The 15,892-nt window shown below is 45.3% G+C and overlaps 1 protein-coding gene across 7 annotated transcripts in view; it reads right to left on the bottom strand.

The window, feature by feature from the left end:
* The window catches only part of HHAT (hedgehog acyltransferase), a 407,838-nt gene that overhangs the window by 108,522 nt on the left and 283,424 nt on the right, over window positions 1–15,892 (bottom strand). For all 7 annotated transcript variants that reach the window (XM_075339171.1, XM_075339170.1, XM_075339169.1 and 4 more), the window contains one exon: window positions 11,631–11,775. In XM_075339171.1, coding sequence (XP_075195286.1) covers window positions 11,631–11,775 — 145 coding nt within the window. The remainder of the gene's footprint in view (window positions 1–11,630; window positions 11,776–15,892) is intronic.

A 15,892-nucleotide genomic window follows, 5' to 3' on the forward strand; every position in this document is an offset into this window, starting at 1 on the left:
ATAATCACAAGAAGGTAATAAGAGAATTTTGGCTGATGACACTTGTTACAAAAACATTGGCAGATGTCTCCCGGATTTGGCTTTGTACTTGTTTGTTTATATGAAAATGTCGGGATTTTGGATCCATCCAGCAGCAGATGAGAAATGTCTTAGATATTACGGTGTGTAAATATCTGCGCCACTGTAGTCTAGAGATGAAATATTGGTTATACAATGAGTAATTAACTCAATCTTTGGTAACCTTAAAGGATAATTCCATCCAATGTTGTTCTTAGATGATCTCTAGATCCTTAAATTCAGAAGTCATCTAACATTTACCAGAAAAACAGGATCAACATTTGTAACAACCAATTTATTTTTATTTTTTTAAGAAAATGGTTGACACGGCCACATTACCCACTTAACCATAGATACCACAAGTCTATGGTAATTTCCTACTGTCCCATTAGGGACAATTCTTGAGAAACCATTCGACCTATCAGTGTTTTTAGTGTGAGGGAGAAATAGAAGAACCACAAAAACACGGGAAGAACATTCAAACTTGAGATGTTTCCTAAGGTTCTGAGAGCTGCATGGAAAGAGTACAACCCGCCAAGCTTTGCTTCCCCAAAGTTACGTGCTCTTCACAGCTCCTACAATCCGCTGCCTCTAGGGAAACTGTCCAAATTTTTAAAACAAAATGTCAGGACAATATAACTATTTTATATGTTTCGAAAGCTTATGATATTTTCCCGACTAATGATTCTCAGGGAAATCAGGGTCCGGCAAGTTCAGATTTAATGTTCTATCATTGCGGCTTACTCGCCTTTGCCAATTGAGGAAACATGTATGCTCAGTCGCCTGAGCATATACAGTGAAGAGCGAAAGGGTAACAATGTTTTGAACTTTTGGCTTTCAGGCTCCATATCTCACCATCCACTACAACTATGAGCGTGAGACAACCTTAATTTTATAGACAATCATCTCATACATAAATATGACTTGCAGCTATTTATTATATGATGAGTTATGCAGATTCTTGTCATGTCACTGTATTGTTACCATTTTGCTCCTGTTTGTGGAAAATCTTTTTCTTCCTGTATACTATAAATTACAACCTGTTCTCACATTTCCTAATAGCTCAGTGTGTTATTAGGCTGATTCTCAAGTGAAAGGTCACTGGTTCGAATTGAGGAGTCGCATTGAGGCGCCGCCATGAAGATTTCCCAAGAAAAGAGAAACAGCATCATCCAGCTCATCGACACTGGTCTCTTAGCCAAGAAAATTGCCAAACTGAATCATGTGAGGCCATGCCAGATGGAGAATACGAAATGAAGTCTGTCCATCTATTCAAAAGCCAAGAGGTGGACGTCCAGGCAAAATATCGGAGTCAAAAAGTCGTCTCATCACAAGGTCTATCATTTCTGGAGAGACAAATACGGCAGTGGAGGCGGCTCGTATGCTTCATAATAGTGAGATCACAGACGTCCATGCACATCCATGTGTGACACACATTACACAAATCTGGAATGGTGGCCCGAAAAAAGGTGAAGAAGCCTCAACTTGAATATTATAATATAAACGATCTGCTCAAGTTTGCAAAACAGTACAAAAAGTGGAGAATAGAAGATTGGAAACGGGTGATTTGGAGCGATGAGACAAAAGTCAATAGATGCCTCTGATGGGAGCAAATGGGTCTGGAAGTAACAAGGGAAAAAAGGGCTAACAGTTTGAGAAATTGAAAGAACTATCAAGTTTGGTGGAGGAAGCCTGAAGATATGGGGGCGTTTCTCAGTCAAAAGTGGTGGATACTTAACCAGGATCGATGGCAGTTTCAATGCTGAGCTATATATGGATATCCTACAAGACGAGTTACTTCATATACACAAGTACTAGGGGTTTAAGAAGGATGACATATTGTTTTAGCAGGACAACGACCCAAAGCATACATCAAGATTGGAGGAGAAATGGTTGAATGACAATGAAGTGGAAGTGCTGGATGGGTCCCCATAGTCCCCAGACCTCAACCCAATCGAACAAAAAGCTGTACACATTCCCAAGTGAGCCGACCAGTAAGAGACCTGGGATCAGATTTCGGTGGAGACATGCTGGAATCTGATTGAGAGCCCAGCAGGATTCAAACAGTGTTGAAAGGCAAAGGTGGGTTTACATGATACTAACAAAATAATAAAAATGTAGCTTTTTAGGAGCAAAACAGTAACAATGCAGTGACATGACAAGAATCTGTATAACAATTATATGTTAAATAGTTGTAAGTGAAATTTATGTATGAGATAGCCAAGATGATTGTCTCACGCGCAAACCTGTAGTGGATGGTGAGATATGGAGCCTGAAAGTCAAAGATTCAAAACATTGTTACCCTTTTGCTTGTCAGTGTATGTGTATGTTGGGGTTCAAAGGATTAGCTTAAAAGGTGCACACCTTATATAACTCTTGGCCAAATGATAGTTCAGTCATCAGGTATTTCTCCTGAATCCCCTATACACAGGAATATTTCACTCACCCAAAGTATTTGAGTTCAATCACCCTCCTTCCTAACATCATGTCTTATGAAGGCGGCCGCCATACACATCAGATGGCAGGCACGTACCTCTAAAATGGGTGGGCTTGGACAAATTCAATTTACTGTTCACAGGGCTTTAATCCTTTAGTGACTGAGCCTATTTTGACATTAATGACAAGGCCAAATTTTACAAATCTGACCAGTGACCTTTTATGTGATATTAACTCTAGAATGTTTCAGCGATTCCCAGTGATTCTGAGACTTTTTCCTGACACATTGTACTTTACGTTATTAGTAAATTTAGCTTGATATTTTTTGCTTTTATTTGTGAAAATATCATAATTTTGGGATCTTAAAATTTCACAATTTCCACACTTTGACATTTTAAGATCCTTAAAGGGAACCAGTCAAGTCCAATATGCACCAAGAGCAGTTCTGGGTGTATATTGCTAATCCCTGCCTAACTGTCCCTGTATACACTAGCAAAGATAAAGAGATCTTTAGAAAAAGTATTTCTAAAGATCTTTTATCATATGCTAATGTGCGCGGGGACTAGTCCCCTGGGCATTAGTTCCCTTGGCTAGTCGGGACATTAGCATGTTAACACAACCCTATGGGCGTGCTAACATGCTAATGAATGCGCAGCGTCAGAGGATGATATCACTCACCTCTCCGCTGCCATTGCCGCCCGATGTTGGATTTCGGCTCAGTGCGCATGACCCCGAAGTTTCGGTCATGCGCACTACTTCAGTTTGAAGCCAGGACGCGTACACCTGGCTTCATAGTGCGCATGACCGATGTCCGGGGTCATGCACACTGAGCCAAAATCCAGCATCGGGCGACGATGGCGGTGGAGAGGTGAGAGATCATCCTCTGACGCAGCGCATTCATTAGCATGATAGCATGCCCACAGGGGTGTGCTAATATGCTAATAGGGCCGACTAGCCAAGGGAACTAATGCCCATGGGACTAGTCCCTGCGCTCATTAGCATATGATAAAAGATCTTTAGAAATACTTTTTTTAAAGATCTTTTTATGTATGCTACTAGATACAGGGACGGTTAGGCAGGAATTAGGACTATGCACCCAGAACTGCTCGTGATTCTGGGTGCATACTGCACCTGACAGGTTCCCTTTAAACCAGTTAGTCGTGTCGTACAAAATAATTATTAAATAACATTTCCCATATTTCTGCTTTAAAATAACATAATTTTTTCAAACAATTTTATTTTGGTAGGATGTTAGAAGGGTTAAAACCTTAGCAGCAATTTCTATTTTTTCAATAAATTTACAAGACTTGTTGTTTTAGGGACTTATTATGATTTATATGGGCTTTGAGGGGCCTATATACTGGAAAAGCCCCAAAAGTTACATCATTTTAAAACCCGCACTCCTCAAATACTTGCAAACTGCGGTCAAGAAATGTTTTAACTTTCAGCTGGTACACGGGAATTAATGCAAAGTGGAATGAAAAAATATGTATTTCTCCTCTAAAATGTTGCTTTAGCCTCAATTTTTTAACTTTTAAAAGGGATACCACGGCAAAATGGACCCCACAATTTGTTACCTACATTCTTCTGAGTGTGCTGATACCCCACATCTGTTTGGGCAAATAGGAAGGCTTTGAAGGGAAGGAGCACCATTTGAATTTGGGAAAAAGCTGGCACCATGTTGCATTTGCAAGGTCCCTAAGGTGCCTAAACAACTGTAGCTGTGCTGTCTGCCTTTACAACCATGTGACTCACAATACCTGTGAGTGATATTATTGGGAAGTGGAAAGAATGGCAGCAACTCAGCCATGAAGTGGAGACCCCGAAACATTACAAAGCGGAGGGGGGGGTGCTGAGGAGCAGAGGGCAGAAAAGTCACCAATGCTTTGATGACCTCATAACTGCAGAGTCCAGACCTCCTCTGGTAACATTAGCACAAACACTGCACCTGCTGGGAGCTTCATGGCCAATCAGCTACAGAAGCCATACATTACTAAGCACTATGCCGAGCCATAGATCACCAGGCACAATGCCGAGCCATACATCACCAAGCACAATGCTGAGCCATACATCACCAAGCACAATGCTGAGCCATACAACATCAAGCACAATGCCGAGCCATACATCACCAAGCACAATGCCGAACCATACATCACCAAGCACAATGCCGAGCCATACATTACTAAGCACTATGCCGAGCCATAGATCACCAAGCACAATGTCGAGCCATACATCACCAAGCACAATGCTGAGCCATACAACATCAAGCACAATGCCGAGCCATACATCACCAAGCACAATGCCGAGCAGTACATCACCAAGCACAATGCCGAACCGTACATCACCAAGCACAATGCCGAGCCATACATCACCAAGCACAATGCCGAGCCGTACATCACCAAGCACAATGCCGAGCCATACATCACCAAGCACAATGCCGAACCATACATCACCAAGCACAATGCCGAGCAGTACATCACCAAGCACAATGCCGAACCGTACATCACCAAGCACAATGCCGAGCCATACATCACCAAGCACAATGCCGAGCCATACAACATCAAGCACAATGCTGAGCCGTACATCACCAAGCACAATGCCGAACCATACATCACCAAGCACAATGCCGAGCAGTACATCACCAAGCACAATGCCGAACCGTACATCACCAAGCACAATGCCGAGCCATACATCACCAAGCACAATGCCGAGCCGTACATCACCAAGCACAATGCCGAGCCATACATCACCAAGCACAATGCCGAACCGTACATCACCAAGCACAATGCCGAGCCATACATCACCAAGCACAATGCCGAGCCATACATCACCAAGCACAATGCCGAGCCATACATCGCCGAGCACAATGATGAGACGTACATCATCAAGGACAATGCTGAGACGTACATCGCCAAGCACAATGGCGAGCCATACATCACCAAGCACAATGCCGAGCCATACATCACCAAGCACAATGCCGAGCCATACATCGCCGAGCACAATGATGAGACGTACATCATCAAGGACAATGCTGAGACGTACATCGCCAAGCAAAATGGTGAGCCATACATCACCAAGCACAATGCCGAGCCATACATCACCAAGCACAATGCCGAGCCGTACATCACCAAGCACAATGCCGAGCTATACATCACCAAGCACAATGCTAAGCCATACATCGCCGAGCATAATGCTGAGACGTACATCATCAAGCACAATGCCGAGCCGAACATCACCAAGAACACTGCGAGGCAAACATCACCAAGCGCAATGCCGACCATACATCATCAAGCGCAATGCTGAGACGTACATCATCAAGGACAATGCTGAGACGTACATCGCCAAGCAAAATGGTGAGCCATACATCACCAAGCGCAATGCCGAGCCATACATCACCAAGCACAATGCCAAGCCATACATCACCAAGCACAATGCCAAGCCATACATCACCAAGCACAATGCCAAGCCATATATCACCAAGCACAATATAGAGTATCGGATGAAGTAGTGTAAAGCCGCCAACATTGGACTTTGGAGGGAAGGTGTTCTGTGCAGTGACGGATCATAGTGCTCTATGTAATGTCTTATAGACAAGTCTGGGGTTGGCGATGTACAGGTGAACATTACCTGCCTGACTGCATTGTGCAGGCTGTACAGTTTTTGGAGGAGAGGTAACGCTTTTGGGATGTTTTTCAGGGTTCGTTTAGGCCACTTAGTTCCATTAAAGGGAAATTAAATTCTTTTCATGGATGAAAAATTCCTAAAGACCATCTCCAATATCTTGTAGAAATCCTTTCCAGAAGGGTGGGAAATTATTATAGCTGCAAATGGGGAGGCCGCTCCATATTAAAGGGTTTGTCCACTATTGTTTCCCCCAGTTAAAATAAAAGACCCTGTACTCACCTCCCATTCTGGTCCAGCGCTATTAGTATCCATGGGGCTCACATGACATTGAGTCCAATTACACACTGGCTTCTCTCGCCATGGCTTTGGGCCAAATGAGCAATCAACAGGAAGTGAGTGGTAGCCACAGTGTCACTTCCTGTTGATTAACTCATGTGATCCAAAACGGGGAGAGAGAAGTCGGCGGTGATTAGATGGGAAGTCGTGTGATGTCACTTGAGCCCCAAACCATGATTACCGACAGAGCTGGAATGATGCCAGAACCGGAGGGGAGTACAGGGTTTTTATTTTACCTGGGGGAAACAAGTGGAATCAGAAGTGCTTGTCCTAGTGTGGCGCCCCTGAGGCTTCAGTCGCCATAGGGTACTGCACCTCACTTAAGGTGCAGTATTCATCTCGGGTAAGGAGGGGGTTAATCACCGGTGTTTCCACATTTCACCTTAAATACAGCTTAGGTAACTTCTCACTGGGGACTGGACTAGGGTAGGCTGGAGGGTGGCCATCACGAGGCATGGGACTTTCCCGGTCACTAGGATAACCACCTGGGGGGCGGGCACCACTTGGGGTAGAAGTAGAAGCAACCTTGACACAATCTTCAGTCAAGTCGGGACTTCAGTTCTGGCGACACGACACCACTTTCTTCCTTCTTTCTTCACGGGGCCCGAGGCTTGGAGCAGGAAGCTCTGCCCAGGATCCTCACTTCTGAAGGGGCATCACTTGCGAAAGGACACTTTCAAACAGCGGTAGCTACCTCTACCTAATCCGGGATCGACTGAAACCCATCACAGCGGAGACCGGCAACTCTGGGCAGCCCATGTACAGTGAGAAAAGACCTAGAACTGCAACTACTGTGTCAACCCTTCATTGCCGTCACTGTCGCCCCGCGCTTTGGTGCCAACGGCCACTACTACCTCCATTATCCTCCCTGGGGGCCTAGCTTCACCTGTGGGAAGCTGAACTATCCTAGCTGTGACACCATCCGCCCCAGAGGACAGCGACCGCAGCGGCGGCTAATCCCTGGCCGCATACCGCAGGTGGCATCATGAGACAACTACTACTCCCGATATCATCATCATCCCCATCTATCCTGCATTCCCCTTTTTGTGTGCACTTCGGGGCCACGAAGCTGGCCAGGGCCACCCGTGACATCCCAGACCTGACATCACCGGCCCGGCGACGAGTATTTCAACCCCTGCCCCGTGGGTGCTACATTTGTCGTGGACAACCCCTTTAATGTCTACGGATTTAGAATCGGATATCATAACAAGTGTAAAGCGGAGGTGTCCCAATACTGTTGATCATATAGCGTATCTGACTCTTCTTGCCTAACATCAAGGAAAAAAAATATTTATAAAGAACAACTTTCTATAATAAAATTGGCCATAAAATCATTTTCCGCCACACTAATTCCAGCCCGCGATGCCCATTTCTTGACCACCTTCCAATGTTCCATGACTGATCATCTTGGAGAGCTAAAATAGACAACTTGAATATTACACCTCAATATTACCCAGAATATCCTCTGATTTCTTAGCGTGAAAAATCAATGGACTATGAAGAATTAATATTACGGCAATTTCTGTTTTACTCTCTGTTCTTTATTGGGTTCGGTGAAATAGACTTGTTCTAACCTTTAACAACTTGGTGAGCGAAGCTTAAGGATAAAAAACAGAATGCGAATAAGGAGCTTAGACGTTGTGAATATTTTATACTTTAATTGGCGTCACGTACGTCACTCACTAAATATATATATGTACAGAAAACGCCTTTTAACATAAACCCCCAGTAATTGAGTCATGCTTTACTACACAAGGGAAGCTGATTTTTGCTTTAAAATGACACCTGAAGAATCGAGTGCATTATTAAAGCCGGTATTAAATCGCAGCGGGAAAAGAAGTCAGGTGGAAGAGGTAGAGAAAATCCACCTGAGCCCGCAGTCCGTGGGATTAGGACGATTTATTTACTGTACTGCGGGGATTTTTGATTGCTCCCAAAAAAGTTTTGTAGAGAAACTGTATAGGGAACTGTATAATTTGTTTTAGCGGTTACTATCCTACCCCTCACCCCACGATATCAACATAGTCATGATTGGTACCAGAAAAGAAGAATATCCTCAACGTGACACGGGCAGCTGGCAGAGCGCTCCATCAATGACATACTATATATTTCGGATTATAAAATGCACTTTTCCTTCCAAAAATTTGGGAGGAAAATGAGGAGTACATCTTATAATCTGAATGTAGCTTACCGGGGTGGTGGAGAATGGTTACAGGAGACAGGGGCGATGCTGCGGGCTGTGTGCTGCGGGCGGTGCGCTGCTGCTGTGGAGCAGGGGCGGCGTGCGGAGAGGCAGGGGCCATCCTGAAGACGTAGGCAGTGCGATTCGCATAGACTTTGCTGGGAGGCTTTTATTGATTAAAACAAGCAAGGAAAAACGTATAAAAAAAAGCAAAAGAACCCACCACGTGTGCACTTTGCCTAGAGAGTATTTCTATACAGCAGAGGAGACATACCATTAGTAGTGTTGAGCGAATCCGGACTTCAAAAATCCGGATCTGCGCGGTTTCTGTGTTGGATCCGGATCCGACCCGGCCGCGGGATTCCGGTCTCTCTCTCTTTCTCTCATTCATTCATTCATTCATTCATTGACAACCCGCATTTCCGATCCACTCAACTCTAACCATTAGTGTAATCTGTGCAAAAGGCCCAAGAGGTGAGGGGGTATGGTGGAATTGTGCATGATGAGGAGCTAATGGGCTGCACGGGGCCCGTATATTGTTCTTGCACAGGGCCCTCATCTGTCTGTGCCGCCTCCTGCATACAGTATTCTCTAAATGGATGAGATTAACATTCATATATAAATAAAGCAATATGGTGGGGGTGATAAAATGTATAATCTGTCATACTAAGCTGCTAAGGCTTACCGTACACATAATGCTCGTTTGGCACAGTTCACAATCGACTAATAAAATGCACAATTGGTTCGGCCATATATGAATATTTAATCAATTAACGTGAGACACGGCACTGCTCAACACCTCCGGCATTGGAGAATCACCAGAGAGGAGACAAAAGGATCGGGGGAGAGGGCGAGCGGCGATGGGGGGTAGTAAGAATCCAACATGCCGATACTTATTTCCAAATACAAGGCTAACCTTACAAATTATATTACTAATGTGACGCCTGGACACCCAGGGGTCACAGGTCACTACACTCACCACATACACCCCCACCCCAGTAAAGTACCACCAGTCAACCAAAAGACCTGATTGCCTCCCTCAGCGTCAGACAGGCACGCCAGGTGGGCGGAGTCAGGCGGAAAGACACGCCCTCCGAGGAGTCTGCTGGCCTGAGGCAGGAAAACACTAGGGAGTTCAAGTTTAGAGTTTGAGGAGAGAGGAGCTCAGTTCCGTGTGGGGCCTGGGCTGGAGCCTAGGACCCCAGATCAGTCAGGCAGGCAGACTGTAGTGGCCGCCTGCAGGAGACCGGGAATACGACCAGCGGAACTGTAAGGGACCGGGACAGGGTAGTGGTCCGCCGGAACCGAACCGGAGAGCTAAAAGGATACCGGAGCACCAGGCAGGGTACTCAGACCCCGACTAGGCTATATGCCAGCACCATAGTCAAATTAACTGATTGCGGTCTGGACCTCAGAGGTTCATTCCCACCTAAGTCCCGATTGAAGGCAACAGCCCAACCTGTCCAGATAGTAGCCACCGCCAGAGGCCAGAGATCCAAGGGCCAGCGTCTGCGGGCAAACGGACTCCTACGACACATACACACCGGGGAGCGGGCTACCAGTGCCCAGGCACGGTAGCCAAAATCACATAAGGCTATGTGCGCACGTTGCGAAAATACATGCAGTTACGCTGCGCTTTGTAGCGCAGCGTAACTGCATGCGTCCTGCGTCCCCTGCATAATCTATGGAGATTGTGCAGGGGCCGTGCGCACATGGCGTCTTAGAGCGCAGCGCTTCGGCTGCTGCCCAAAGCGCTGCGTTCTAAGAAGTGACTTGTCACTTCTTCCATGCGCTTTGCCGGCAGTCCCTGCTCTGTCTATGGCAGGAGCTGCAGGCAGAGCGCATGGAATCGGCTTTTTTTTTTTTCTCTACGGACATTTTCTGCAGCGATTTGAAGCGCACGAGTGTTCTTCAGATCGCTGCAGAAATTTCTGCAGGGCTAGTACGCAACGTGCGCACAAAGCCTTAAGGTGCAGGAGAAAGGCGGACATTACCAAACTATCTGGAGAAACTGCAGCCGGCTGCGGGCCCCGTTTGTCACCCTGTTTGGTTTACCAGTGACTCTGTGTGGTTTAATCGTGAGTACACCAGTGCCATCAGGCACTGCACTGCACCGCAACCCTGCCCCTGCACCCCGGCCTTCACCACCGGGCCCCGGGACCAACATCCCCTACCCACGGAGGGGTCAACACCTGGCTGCGCCACTACACCGCTCCCGGGAGTCCCCGTACCTTTACCGCAGCGGTGGCGTCCACCATCACCACAAGCCGTAGGTGGCGTCACGAACTTTCCCAAAAACAACCACCCCCCACAACCCCTGCGTGCACCGCCACAACACCCTTCCAGAACGACGTGACCCCCGGGTCCGGAGGCGCTCGAGCCACCGACACACGCGAGCCCGGTCCCGAGCGTCTCGGCGGTCGCAACCGAGGCCGCGGGGCGGTACACTAGTCTTTACCTCATTATCTCCTGTGGGGGACAAGTGACAACCCCCAATTTCCAAAAAATGAAATATTTTGACTTGGGACTGATGCCTCAAAAATCTGTGATAAAATTAGCAGAAAAAAAATTAAACATCGGTAATTTTAGATAATTAAATATTTAACCATTGGGCGGCGTGTCAGAATCTGCAATCTGAACGGAGCCCAATTCCGCCATGACAGAAGGTGAAGTTTCCACAAAACTCCGTGTGACACTTCTGTCATTTATCCAGGTAAGAAAATATAAAAAGTGGTTTCAGCACAACGCAAATTCCAGCTGATATATTGGAAATCTCTCACGCTGTCATTCATGTTAGTCTTTATATTTTAACAACATAACAAAGTCATTGCTCATAAAATGGTGTGTGGCGCCATTAATGGAACTGATTAGTCAGCATTATTTTTTTGTATTATATGAGATTTTAATTTCCTGCAGGAAAAAAAAAAAATGATTGCACAGAGAAAAGCTTCATAATATATACACAATTAAAAAATTAAATTTATGTGCCACTCACCCTGTAGAAACATTCGCTCCCAGTATATCCTGCCGACCTGCTCCCCTCCAAGGAACACCAGATTGGTAAGAATCAGCAGAGCAATGGAAACAGATGCCAGAGCAGCGTGAAGCCGGCGGTGCGTCTTTGGTGACAAACACCGATCCTGTTAACACATAAAAAGGATGTTGTAGAATCAGACGGTAACTGCAGCTCCAGATTATATGTCTGGATGGTATATAGATGTGATGGGCCTGTGCGGTACGGCAGGAGAAAGCAGGGAAGAACTGAGGAATTGGCGAGAGGTTTGGGAATAAGGAGGAGTGTCATTTGGTTGGAGTCCGAAATAACATGGAGGGATAAACCTCCACCTTTAACACCAAGTTACTTTAGGTCCCAAATTCTGTGTTGGCTTATTGATTAGTATATATATTAATCAGTTGCAATTTGCATGGATGGAGCAAACACAAAGAATTAAAGGGATGATATCATCAGAAAATGACTTACTATTTAAATCAGGTTATATAATGTTAAACGTATTTTCCAAATATGTTGGAAATTTGTTATACATAATCAAAACCTATATAAAAAAAGAAATCAATAAATGATTTTATATATATACAGTTTGTATATATACACATACACACACACACATACACACACACACACACACACACATACACACACACACACACACATACACACACACACATACACACACACACACACATACACACACACACATACACACACACACACACACACATACACACACACAGTTGAAACCAGAAGTTTTCCCTCCACTCTCTATACAGACATCTGCAGGTTTTTCCCTCCACTCTCTATACAGACCCATTTGCAGGTTTTTCCCTCCGCTCTCTATAAAGATACATCTGCAGGTTTTTCCCTCCGCTCTCTATAAAGACACATCTGCAGGTTTTTCCCTCCGCTCTCTATAAAGACACATCTACAGGTTTTTCCCTCCGCTCTCTATAAACACACATCTGCAGGTTTTTCCCTCCGCTCTCTATAAAGACACATCTGTAGGTTTTTCCCTCCGCTCTCTATAAAGACACATCTGTAGGTTTTTCCCTCCGCTCTCTATAAAGACACATCTGCAATTTTTTGCCTCTGCTCTCTATTAAGACACATCTGCAGGTTTTTCCCTCCGCTCTCTATACAGACACATCTGCAGGTTTTTCCCTCTGCTCTCTATAAAGACACATCTGGAGGTTTTTCTCACTATCTGACATGAAATCAGAATAAACCTTTCCTGTTTTAGGTCAATTAGGGACCAAAGTTATTTATATTTCCGAAATGCCAGAATAATGAGAGAGAGAGAATGTTTTAAGGCATTTTGTTTTACTTTCTGCAAAGTCAAAAGTTTTCCTCCATTTCCTTAGTATTTGGTGGCATTGCCCTTACACTGTGTGACTTGGGTGAAACATTTTGGATCTCCTTCCACAAGCTTCTCACAATAGTTGGTAGGAATTTGAGCCCATTCCTCCTAACAGGAGGGGCGGTGGGCGGAGAAATAAGTGCATACGGATGAGAAATAATGAGCAGACCCGGAAGAAAAATGAGAGACCTAGAAGGAGTTGCAGCCGCGCTGGAGACTCGCTAAGCATAACGCACTTGCTTTATTCTTATTTTCTTTATTTTTCATTTCATTTTTTTATTATTTTATTTTGAGACATTTAGTGAAATGTGTGACTTTTTTTCCAGCTAAAAATATAACAAAAATAAAGATGATTTTGGCATTGCAGAAAATTCGGAAACCGCGTGTGACAAAAAGTCAAAAAAGAAAAGTGGTTCCCCTTCCCCTCTCTATTCTTCATCTCTCCCTTTCTTCTATTGTTCTGTTACGTCACCGCCGGAGTCTGCTCCAGCGACTTCTGCTCCGATCGCCAGGCGACGCAGTGTTCCTGCCGTGGATGGTGCTGGTGATGGGAGAGGAGTCGATGCCAGCGGCACCGGTGGGCGCAGGCTCCGATCATCCACTGGGCTGGGTTATCTTGGGATCTGCAGTACCACTGGCTGACTGTGGGTGGTGTGTGTCTTCCAGATGAAGTTGCCAGTGTTCAGCTACAGCCAATAGGAAGACACTACACCCGTCTTAGCTCCCCTCCTGTCTGCTCACCTCTGCCAGAGATAGTTCTGATTTCCTGGCTCCTGGTCCGCCCTATTCTGTTTTGTGATTCCTGTGTGCTGACTTCTGCGTGTTTTCTGACTACCCTCCTGCCTGCTGTTTTTGTACCTCGCTGCCCGATCCGGATTTGACCTCTGCAACGTTTTCTGAATACATCCTTGTCTGCCGATTCTGTCCCTGTTCTGCTATTCCTGGTTTGACCCTGCCTGACGACTACTCTCATCGGACTGCAGCCTTCCACAGGTAGTGATCTCCAGGGCCCTGTGTAATTCCAAATCCCTGTATAGGGGTTAAAGGGTTTCAGGGTTCTGGGGGTCCTGCTTGGCGAGTGGCTTCCCTCTAGCCGGTCCATTACATCCCACCTGAGTCTGTTGATCCAGGCAGGCGTTACATGTTCTTGTTCTCTACTACAAAGTTGCCTGAAAAATGTAAAGTATGTAATTTTGTATTGGCATGGTGTGTGCCATATTGTTGGGCCCGCTGTGATAGTGGGATTTGTATTTCTCTTTTGAAAATAAATAAAAAGTTAAAATTGAAAAAAATAAATAAAAAAGAAAAGTGGTAAGAAAATAAATTATAGTCATTCCTGCACTCTGGAAATTTGCATTTTTGGGGGATTAAAGTGAACAATGTACAGCCCTGCTATGTTATGATCCTTATAGATTCATTTGTCCAATTATTAATATTTTTTTCCAGTGTTTCACGTTAATAATTTTAAGAAACCATTAGACAGGGATCATTCTCCGTAAGGTAAACCATGATCTTGTTTACATGACATTATATATTTATTTCTTTAGTGTTGGTTCTTCATATATTTGGCTTTGGGCATTTTTTCTGCCAGAATCTCTAATTGACTCCTTGAATCGTATTTTTTCGTTCTATGAAGATTTGTGGAAGCGGCACCCATCTAATGAGACAGAGAAGCAATTTCATAATTGACACTCCGCCCGATGGTTTCTCTGGTGTCTGGGATTGACACAGGCAGACTCAGTCGTCGACCTGCTGTGTGCTGATTCATAGGCAGGCTAGCAAGAGTTAAGGCCGCTTTACACGCTGAGATATCGCTAGCGTGTGTACCCGCCCCCATCGGTTGTGCGTCACAGGCAAATCGCTGACCATGGTGCACAAAATCGCTCGGACCCGTCACACGGACTTACCTGCTTAGTGACGTCGCTGTGACTGGCGAACAGTCTCCTTTCTAACGGAGCGGTTTGTTCAGTGTCATAGTGACGTCACTAAGCGGCCGCCCAATAGAAGCGGAGGGGCAGAGATGAGCGGGACGTAACATCCCGCCCACCTCCTTCCGCATTGCCGGTGGATGCAGGTAAGGACATGTTCGTCGCTCCTGCGGTGTCACACATAGTGATGTGTGATGCCGCAGGAACGATGAACAACATCGTACCTGTGGCAGCAGCGATATTAAGGAAAGGAGCGACGTGTCAATGATCACCGTTTTTGAAAAATTTTGCGATCGTTGATCATCGTTCCTTGGTGTCACACGCTGCGATGTCGCTACCGGCGCCGGATGTGCGTCACTAACGACGTGACCCCCGACGATATATCGGTAGCAATGTCGCAGCGTGTAAATAACCCTTTAACCTCTGCTAAATTTGCTTGCTCCTTTGGTCACATATTGTGGGGAGGCCTATCACATCTGCTCCTCTAGTATTTATGCTGGTGGAATCCTTCTACCCATGCCAGCTATAGTTTATTCTATGTTGGTCTGTGAGGTGTAGTGTCCCAGACTCTGTGGTGAACGTTATGCCTATTGCTTGGAGCTGTTATGGAGTTTACCCCTGTTGTTACATACAGTCATGGCCAAAAGTTTTGAGAATGCTACAAATATTATTTTTTACAAAGTCTACTGCTTAAGTTTTTCTAATGGCAATTTGCATATACTCCAGAATGTCATAAAGAGTGATCAGCTTAACAGCAATTACTTGCAAAGTCAATATTGGCTAAGAAAATGAACTTCAACCCCCAAAACACATTTCAACATCATTGCATTCCTGCCTTAAAAGGAGCAGCTAACATTGTTTTAGTGATTGTTCCATTAACACAGGTGTGGGTGTTGATGAGGACAGGGCTGGCGATCAATCAGTCATGATTAAGTAAGAATGACACCACTAGACAC

The sequence above is a fragment of the Anomaloglossus baeobatrachus genome, chromosome 3 (assembly GCF_048569485.1).
Source record: "Anomaloglossus baeobatrachus isolate aAnoBae1 chromosome 3, aAnoBae1.hap1, whole genome shotgun sequence".
NCBI classification, from domain to species: Eukaryota; Metazoa; Chordata; class Amphibia; order Anura; family Aromobatidae; genus Anomaloglossus; species Anomaloglossus baeobatrachus.